Source organism: Heloderma suspectum, chromosome 17 (assembly GCF_057233095.1).
Source record: "Heloderma suspectum isolate Gila_16-S chromosome 17, 16-S_ref, whole genome shotgun sequence".
NCBI classification, from domain to species: domain Eukaryota; kingdom Metazoa; phylum Chordata; class Lepidosauria; order Squamata; family Helodermatidae; genus Heloderma; species Heloderma suspectum.
Window position 1 is genome coordinate 14,949,453 of NC_139474.1, and position 10,264 is coordinate 14,959,716.

At 46.0% G+C, this 10,264-nt stretch overlaps 1 protein-coding gene across 1 annotated transcript; it reads right to left on the minus strand.

The window, feature by feature from the left end:
* Positions 1-7,268: 7,268 nt before the first annotated feature.
* On the minus strand, positions 7,269-8,801 carry LOC146334590 (uncharacterized). The gene has a single exon (XM_084823616.1). The coding sequence runs from the start codon at positions 8,799-8,801 to the stop codon at positions 7,269-7,271; it is 1,533 nt and encodes a 510-aa protein (XP_084679742.1).
* Positions 8,802-10,264: the final 1,463 nt, after the last annotated feature.

Genomic DNA, 10,264 nt, shown 5'->3' on the forward strand with positions numbered 1-10,264 from the left:
ATCTCCCTCTGGCTGAGATTTTGGAGAGCTGATACCGGATAGAATAGATGACATGGAGCTAGAAGGGGAAGGTCACAAGAGGGGTTGTTTAGCTTGGAGAAAAGGCGAGTAAGGGCAGGCATGAGAGAGGCGTACAAAGTGATGCTTGGTGTGGGGAAAGAGGATGGAGATACTTTTTTCTCCTCTCTCATAATAGAAGAACCCAATGGGGTCATCCCATGAAGCTGATTGGTGAGAGATTCAAGACAAATTAAAAAGAAAGACTTCTTCACACAGCACATAGTTATACTATGGCATTCACTTCCACAGATATAGCGATGGCCACCAGTTTGGATGGCTTTAAAATGAGGTTGGGTTAATCCCTGGAGGAGAAGGCTATCAATGGCTACTAGTCGTCATGGCTATGTGCTATCTCCAGCCTTAATCCCGATAGCTATATGCTACCTCTGGTATTAGAGGCAGTCTGCCTATGTACACCAGTTGCTGGGGGACATGGGCGGGAGGGTGCTGCTGCACTCCTGTCCTGCTTGTGGGTTTCCTATGGGCAGCTGGCTGGCCACTGTGAGAACAGAATGCTGGACTAGATGGACCTTGCTCTGATCCAGCAAGGTCTGACTCAGTGTCATGTAGTTCCATAAGACTGGGCTGGGACAATAGCTTGGTGGTAGGGCACATCCTGTGGATGCAGAAGAGTGCTAGATTCAGTCTTCAGGCTGGGAAGCATCTTCCTGAAACTTTGGAGAGCTGCTGCCAGTCAGGATAGGCAGATGATCCAACGGTTTGATACTCTTTATTAAGCAGTTCCATATGTTTAGGAGCCAAAAAAATCCTCAGCTCTACTGTTTTGCTTTTAGCTGTAGGGGTTGTATAGCTCAGTGGGAAAGCACACACCATCCTGGTAGAACAAGGGTGTGAAAATATTGTTTTCCTGTAGTGGGTTGTTTTTGTTATTGTTAGTACATACCCCAGGTTTTTTTTCCTCTTGTAAGTTGTAATGAGCCCAAGCCAGCTTACATGGTCAAAATTTTATCCTCACAACAACCCTGTGAGGTACATTAGGCTGAGAGTCAGTGACTGGCCCAAAGTCACCCAGTGAGCTTCATGGCTAAATAGGAGCTAGAACTTGGATCTCCCAAATCCTAGGTCAACACTCTGACTTCTACATCAAACTGGCTCTCCCTGGTATGCATTCCCTTGGGGGTAATCAGTCTGAATGGGTGAGGTTGATGATGCATAGGTTAAAAAAGTGGCCAGAGTGTATATTGGGCAAAACTGCATACAAAGGTGAGTATATTTTTTTATGAAAGAAAAAAAAAAGTACACAAAATGACATATGGATTGTCAACCTTAAAAAAATAATAGTCACAAAATGATGTGAAGAAGGAATTGAATTAATGTAAGATTAGAGAAATGAGAAACTGAGAGAAACCAACACTGAGAGACCCATCCATCTTTAGGATTCAAAGACCTGCATTAAACACTTAGCCATCTCTGGTGGATCAGACCAAATGTCCATTTAGTCCAGCAACCTGTTTCTCAAAGTGGCCAACCTATAGGAATCCTCCAAGCAGGACATGAAGACATTAGACCCCTCTCAGAATGTTTTCTTTTAACCCCAACAACTGATATTCCAGGAATGCTGCTTCTGTGATCCAGCCACCTTGTTGAAGCTAAACAGGTCTGGGTCTGGTCAGTGCTTGGAGACCACCTGAGAACCACATGTAGCCACCTTGAGTTCCACAATTGAAGAAAGGTGGGATATAAATGTAATAAATAAAATAAAATGTAATAAATAATGAATATAGCCATCCTAACTAATAGCCATTGACTTGCTGAATCAGCCAAAGGTCCATCAACTCAAATATTCATTCATTCATTCATTCATTCATTCATTCCTTTTAATGATGGGTGCTTTACGGGTTCTTGTTATATTAGTGTTTCATCCAGAGGGTTCATTTAGATACACACAGTTTGAAATATAATCAATGCATTCCATCTCCAGTGGATGGATGTACTTGTATTTTATTGATGTACAAATCTATGAGCATCTTTTTGGCCCAAATAGGGCCCCAAAGGAAACTTATGATTAAACCTTACAACAATTTTAGAAATGCGATCAAATTAAATAGGAACAGAACTGTAAAAAATGTTTGTTGAAACTTTAAAACTTCACCAACAGCAGAATTAAGAGCATGAGAGGTTTTTTGTGTTGTTTTTTTTTGAAGTGTGAAGCACATGCATTCAAATACTTTAAAGAGATATGCAAAACAAAGAAGTTTAACAGCCCACCTCATGGAATAGGACAGATCTATCTGTGTTGTCTAGTCATTAAATCATCCATGAGACACACCTATGCTACAAGTATAAACCAGTTGAGAAACTGGATTCCATCAAAGCACCCAAGAGTTTGTGAACTGTTGCGAAAGTAGGGATAGGGAGAGAAATTCCTTCAGTTCACATTTTAACCTCATGCCTTAAAATACCACAAATGTGTTTTAGAGTCATTTTGCTATCTGAAGCCATTTCCCAATGTATCCTGGGGTGGTAAAATGCCCCACAATCTCAAATGTTTCCATGGCATGAGAAGAAGTATGTTTAGTACTCGAAATATTAGAAATATTAGAAAAGCATCATAAGCTATCAAGGTAAAACTTTAGGAAAAAGCGTTATTATTACTACTCCAACTAAATTTTTTGGTCATGTTTTTCTAACCCGATGAGAAATCTGCCTCTGGTGAGGTGAATGTTCCTCAATGAAATCCCATTATTTGTGCCAGCCTATGGAAACCAGAGTACATAAACCTGCTTCTCTAGACCAGTTTTCTTTGGAAAAAACCATGGAATATTCGCACTCTAGGATGTTGTTTGTCTTTGGGGAATAAAGACAATCCAACTGCAAAATCAATAGATTCTGGAGATATTTTATGCCCCCATGCCAAGTGTGTTTTTCTTTCTAAAAAGAAAAAAAAAACATAATTGGTAAAAGGCTGACATTTAGGGAAGTTGTGTAAGTGACAACAGACAATCATTTCATGGGAGGACTATGTTCTTGGCCTACTTCTGTGTAGATTCTGCCATGAAAAGTGCACTTTGGGTAACTTTGTCATCCTGCCCGACTGGAGGAATGTGAATGTACCTCCTTTCTCACTTCCAAACCATTATATGAACCAACACACGGTGATAGTATCATAGAATCATGGAGTGTTAGGGTTGGAAGGGGCCTACAAGGCCATCGTGTCCAACCCCATGCTCAATGCAGGAAGTTGCATTTCTCTGGATTTTGCAATGGAGTTCTCCAATCAAATAAATGGAAGCAAAAGTCTATAGTAGGGGAAAACACACACACACACACGCACACCAATAGTACTCAAAAGTGCATTATATTAGGGAAAAATGCTTGCCAAAGTATGTTTATTAGGGAAAGATGCATAAACATTCACATATTAGGAGTACTGCGCACAAAAATCTTTATGAATTTCCAAGTGGGCTTTTAAAATAAATTCCCAAGTTCGAGATGAACTGAACTAAAGACTGGAAAACCAAGAAACAGAGAGTCCAAAACGAATTCATTCATCCATTTCTATGTGAAAGTGATAATAATTATCTGATATAGGCTCCCTGTTCCTTTGCAGAATGATGGTGCTTCAGTCAGGCCAGGAGGAGTCCCAAAACTTTAATTTGGGTCTCCTGATTTTTATTTTATTGATGATGGTGGTGGTGGTGGTGGTGGTGGTGGTGATTATAACTGAAAGGGTTTGTGTTTTGGAGGTCAGGCCCCACCTCTTCCTTGTTCTGAGCCAAGTTACTTCTCTTTTAGTTTGCCTTCTGGGAAATGAGTGTTTTGTGACCAGCTGTGCCCACCAGCGCAGCCATTTTATGAATGGGCAAACCCCACCTGCATGGCAGCCATTTTGTGAGAGCACCCATTTCACTCTGTCAGAATTCCAAATGTTGGGGATCGCTGATAAATATGTTTTGCTGTGAGTAGACCCTGAAGTGTAGTTTCTGGTATCCATCCAGCCTTGTGCTAGTTTGAGCATGGAAACTGTGTTTTTAAGTCACATAGAGTAGCAAATAGAATGCAACTCAGAACTTTGCATTTGGAAGACCTTTCTGATTTATTTATTTATTAAATTTATTAATCGCCCATCTGACTGGTCACCCAGCGTGAGCTCTTTGATACTGGAACAGAATGCCTCAGAAGGTGGCAAACTCTCCTTCACTAGAGCTGTTTAAGCAGAAACCTCCCTTCACAGCCCTGAGTGGTATGGTCTACCCTATGACCTCTGGTCTCTACCACCTCATTTTGCTCATGTGTGGGAATGGAGAAAAAATCATGGGGGATAGATACATCTGCCAGTGGTTATGACTGGCTTCTTGTGTGGCCCCACATCCTGAACATGCTTCTTGTCCCTCCATTCAATGTTCTCTGTGGGTCTGTCCCTCCTTGTCTCTCTAAATGTATATCTCAACAAATATCTTTCTGTGACTTTCACTTGTCTACCACCCTCAGCCATGCCCTGGCTGGAAATGACTCAGGCTATTTCTTTTGCTGCCCCTTCTGCCTGGAACTGCCTCTCAGAATGTGACTGCCTCCATTATTTCCCTTAAGATCCTCCTCAAAATACTCCCCTGCCCCTAGAAAGCCTTTGAATTCCCTAGTTCCTATACTTTAATGTACTTTTAAGCCAAAGGTAGGGATGTATGTATTTTGATCAAGATTCACCCAGTTTGTATCTTCAGGACTGAACATGGATTTGGACACAATCTTCTGTCAAAGTCCATACATTTCCAAGCTTGCCATGGGATTTGTGGACACCCCTCCCCCCAATGCATTCAATAGACATAGACATAGACATAGATATAGAATCATAGGGTTCGAATGGACCTACAAGACTATCGAGTCCAACCCCCTGCTCAGTGCAGGAAGCCTGATTCCCAGGCAGTCTCTAGTATGCATCCATTTCAAAAATACACATTAAAATGTGTACTTTTGAAAAATGCGCACAAATACAGTTTAATAAATGGGGGAAGAAAGCATACATTTCACAACTGATGTGCGCAGTTGGATAATATGCATGAAAATATGCGCAGATTTTCATGCAAGAACGAAAACAAAGACTATGCTTGTAATCTGATATGGACTTGAGTTGGAATTAGCTTTGAGATGGAATTTGGCAAACTTCCACAAGCTCAAGTCTTGCTGATTTGCACATCCCTAGTCCAAGTATATGTCACTGAAATAACCACATATTCTTCCTCTGCCTTCCCATGCTTCCATTTTCCACCTTCCACTGTGGTTTCCCTGTGACTATTTTGGATTGGAGGCCCCTTTGGGTAGGGACCCAATATACCTGTTCTTTGTAAAGCATCATGCGCATCATGTTCTTTGTAAAGCATCATGCACATCATGTTCTTTGTAAAGCATCATGTACTGATGTTCTTTGTAAAGCATCATGCACATCATGTTCTTTGTAAAGCATCATGCACATCATGTTCTTTGTAAAGCATCATGTACTGATGTTCTTTGTAAAGCATCATGTTCTTTGTAAAGCATCATGCACACATCAAGGGTGCAGGACCTCAGCCCTGTGAGCCAAATCTGGCCCATATGGAGTGCCAATATGATTCTCGAAGGTTCCTCAGAAGGCTTTTCCCCCTGCCCCTGCCTTCACCCTGTCCCTGAATAGTTTGTGATTTCCCATTTTTGCACAGGTTTTCCCCATTCCAAATGGTTGAAATCCCCCCGCACACCAAAGTCTTCATTCCTGGCAGCAAGAGATTTAAGCTAAAACGCTGGCATTTTTGGTATTTCAGCCCAACCTCCTTCGCCTTCGGCCCCACCCCATCCTATCTTTGACCCCACTCACCACAGGAATGTACTCCCCAAGAGTTTCTACAAAAAGTTCTTCTCCACCTGGCCTGGGAGGACAGGGCCCCAGCCTGGCTCCAGCTGTAAAGGCTGCTCCTGCTTCTAGAGGTGCCAGAGACCACCCTGCTGTGAGTGCTGCAGGACCTGGACCCTGTTCCTCTCCCTGGCTTTCTGATTACCTGAGTATGTGCCTGGGAGGGAGGATACTGGGCCAGTTGGGGGGACCTGAGTGGAGGCAATCTGTGAGGTGACGGGTAGAGGGAGCCATGGCGTTGTGAGGAGGTCTTGCCAGGGTAAGTGGAACATGGCCCAGACAGTTAATGACCTGCCATGTTCCGGTCCTCCCCACACCAGCAGGATTGGAGGTTGCCCTATGGGTCTGCCCTCGGGTCTCCAGATGCTGCTTTTAAATGCCAGATAGGTTCAGAAAAAGGCTCCCCTTATCCATGACTTAATAGTGGATGAGGTGGCCGATCTGGCATGTATAGCCAAGACCTGGGTGGGCGAGCAGGGAGGAGTCCGTCTCTCCCAGCTATGCCCACCGGGGTACTTGGTCCAGCATCAGGAAAGGCTTGAGGGCTGGGGCGAGCGGGTCACTGTAGTCTATATGAATTCCATCTCCCTCTGCAGGCTTCCTGTCCATGTGACTACTGGTCTGGAGTGTTTTCACCCAGTGTTTTAACTCCCGTAAACCACCCAGACAGTTTCATTATGGGGTGGTATAGAAACGTAAAGGAGAGGGAGAGGGAGAGGGAGGAGGAGGAGGAGAAGGAAGAGAAGGAGAAGGAAGAGAAGGAGAAGAAAGAGAAGGAGGAGAAGAAGAGGAGGAGGAGGAGGAATTTGGCCCTCAGGCTGACATAGTCAAACTTCTGTGATGTGCGTAGATGGCACTATGTTGTTCCTCCCCAACCTCCTGTGCTCCAGATGTGTCACCCTTCAACTCCCATCAGGCTTTCCAGCCTGTTCAATAGTCAGGCCCAAACCTCTGGAAGTTGTGCTTTTCTTTTGTTCTTATAAAAAATGAAGGAAAATTTCAATTTAATTCTCAAGTAAGCTTTATTATCTCCCATGCATTAGCGGAGAGATGCAAGCAGGAAACTGTTGGAGGAGATTACCAACACTCCTCCAGCAGAAGGATATAAATAATCTATTTTTTAATTTAAATATAACAGCACATTGATTATGCAATTAAAACAAACCAACAAAATACAGAGAAGATAAACAGGGGCTTTCAACTGAGGCAGGGAACAAGGCATGCAACATGCAAAGGTTATGGCTATATCACATGAAGAAGAAATAAACTGGCACATTGGTCGTATTTATGTATTTATTTGTTTGTTTATTTATTTTTAATGGACAAACACATGGTGTAGAATGAAACAGCAACCAAGAAGCTGTTACTTCTGGCTGGGGGGCCATTGGCAAGGTTGCTTGGTTTGACCTATGCAAGGTGGGATGCAAATGGGTTGCTTTGTCTGCATAGAGCCGCCACCATACCCTCCTCCAATACAACACCCAGAGCCTTGGCCACCTCCACCTCCTGGTACGATAATGGTCTGTCCACCTGAAACACTGCTGCCGGACCCCGGTCCGATGCAGCAGCCAGAGCTCTGGCCACCACTGCTCCCACCGCATGGGACTATAATGCCCTGGCCACCTGAGCCACCACCCCCAGAGCCTCCTCCGATGCAGCAGCCAGAGCTCTGGCCACCACTGCTCCCACCGCATGGGACTATAATGCCCTGGCCACCTGAGCCACCACCCCCAGAGCCTCCTCCGATGCAGCAGCCAGAGCTCTGGCCACCACTGCTCCCACCGCATGGGACTATAATGCCCTGGCCACCTGAGCCACCACCCCCAGAGCCTCCTCCAATGCAGCAGCCAGAGCTCTGGCCACCACTGCTCCCACCGCATGGGACTATAATGCCCTGGCCACCTGAACCACCACCCCCAGAGCCTCCTCCGATGCAGCAGCCAGAGCTCTGGCCACCACTGCTCCCACCACATGGGACTATAATGCCCTGACCACCTGAGCCACCACCCCCAGAGCCTCCTCCAATGCAGCAGCCAGAGCTCTGGCCACCACTGCTTCCATCACTTATTATTATGGTTTTCCCACCTGATCCCCCACTACTCCCACCTCCACAAATGGATCCTCCTCCACTGGATCCCCCACCTATAATCTTAACACCACCTCCTCCTCCACTAGACCCTCCTCCAATACAGCATCCAGATCCCTCACTGCTTCCACCTGATCCTATAATCTTGATTCCACCGGAGCTGCTTCCTCCTCCACCACCACCACCAGATCCCCCACCTATAATCTTAACACCACCAGATCCTCCTCCTCCTCCACCACCACCACCAGATCCCCCACCTATAATCTTAACACCTCCTGATCCTCCTCCACCACCACAAGCACCACCACCAGATCCCCCACCTATAATCTTAACACCACCAGATCCTCCTCCTCCTCTACCACCACCACCAGATCCCCCACCTATAATCTTAACACCACCAGATCCTCCTCCTCCTCCTCCACCACCACCACCACCACCAGATCCCCCACCTATAATCTTAACACCACCACCACCACCACCACTAGACAATCCCCCAATACAGCATCCAGAAGATTGTCCACCACTGGAGCCTTCTCCATAGCAGCACTGTCCACCTCTGCCACTGCTGCCTGATACGATGACAACCTTCTGGCCAGAGCTTCCTCCTCCTCCACCACCACAGCAGATGGATCCTTGAGATGGTTGACCACCGCCACCACCACAGCAGCAGCAGCATGACGATCCTCCTTGGCTCTGATAGCCAGATGAACCACCTCCACTACTTCCACAGCATGAGATGTCACCGCCACCGCCACCACCGTCACTGCCACAGCATGAGCTGCTGCTCTGTTTCAGCTGCATGGAACTCATGTTCTTCTGGGTTTGGATGGGATGCGTCCTTCTCCTTTTTCCTTTGGTGGTTTAGCTCTGCAAAAAGCAAAAGAGAAAGCAATGTTTCATCATCAATGGGCTGGCACTGGCTTAAAGTTTACTGATCTGAATCTATGAAGACTCCCTTTCTCTCAGTTCACCAGAAAAAGCAATAAGTCCTACGCCTGATGTTTTTGAGAAATATCTCAGTTGCCATGGCCGTATGAGACAAGGAAATCAGGTGGAGGCAGTGTCATGTCCAACCACACTTTATGCCTGAAAAATAACAATTGCATCCTGTGGAGGTGGCCATCCAGTAGATAACATGAGCCTCAAAAGTGAGCCTTTCAAAAATGTACTCAAGACATCTGTTTTATGGAAGCAATGTGAGAGCCCGTAGCTTAGTGGTAGAGTACAGGGCTCTAGATTTGATCTGCAAAAGACCCTTGGCTGAGGCAATGGAACTCAACAAGAGAAGACAATGCTTGGCTAGATAGACCAGTGGTCTGACATGATACAAAGCAGCCTTATATAACTAGGGATGTATGAAACCCCCTTACCTTGCATCTGAGGGGGTCCGCGGGGGTGGAGGTGATTTGTCCCTCCCCCCCCAGAATCCTTGCTGGCCGGCTCTGCTCTGCAGCGAGTCTGCGGAGCTGCTGGCCGGCTCCGAAGTGCCAGCAATATGGCAGCCATTGCCGTATAGCTGGTGGGCCAGAGTAACTGCAGCCGCAAATGGCTGCATTTACCTTAAACTAAGGCCTTTACGGCCGCAAATGGCATCCTGGATGCCATTTGCGTCCGTGCTTTTGATTAACACGATAGGCTAAGCAATTATCTGCGTAGCATATCGCGTTAATCAAAAGCACGGACGCAAATGGCGTCCCAGACGCCATTTGCGGCCACAGTCAATCTGCTACAGAGCCGACCGGCGGGGAGGATCCGGCCAGCGAGGATTCCTCTTGCAGGTAAGAGATCCAATCCTCCACGGACTTCAGGGGGCCGGATTCAATAGAATCCGGCCTCAATGTGGTCAGTGGAGGATTTCTCCAACATCCCTATATATAACATAGGAGGCTCTTCACTCTGAGTATATTTTTTGCTTGTACAAAACAGAGAATTCCTGTCCTGGATGGAGTAATGATCTGACCGAGTATAATGCACGCTGCTCCCTGTGTTCCTGTGTAACTGAATCACTGCCAGTCCCTGGCATCTCCAGCTAAAAGAATGATTGGGAAGCAGGAATGGGAAAGACCTCTGCTCAAGACCATTGAAAGTCAGAGTAGACCATCCTGCCTAGATGGTCCAATGGCATGACTCAGTATAAGACTGTAGCTCAGTAGCAGAGCACAGCCTTTGCATGCAGCAAGTCCCAGGTTCAATCCCCAGCTTCTACCGGTAGGGCTAGGAAAGGATACTGCCTGAAAAATCCTGGAGCGCTGCTGCCAGTCAGAGTCAACAAT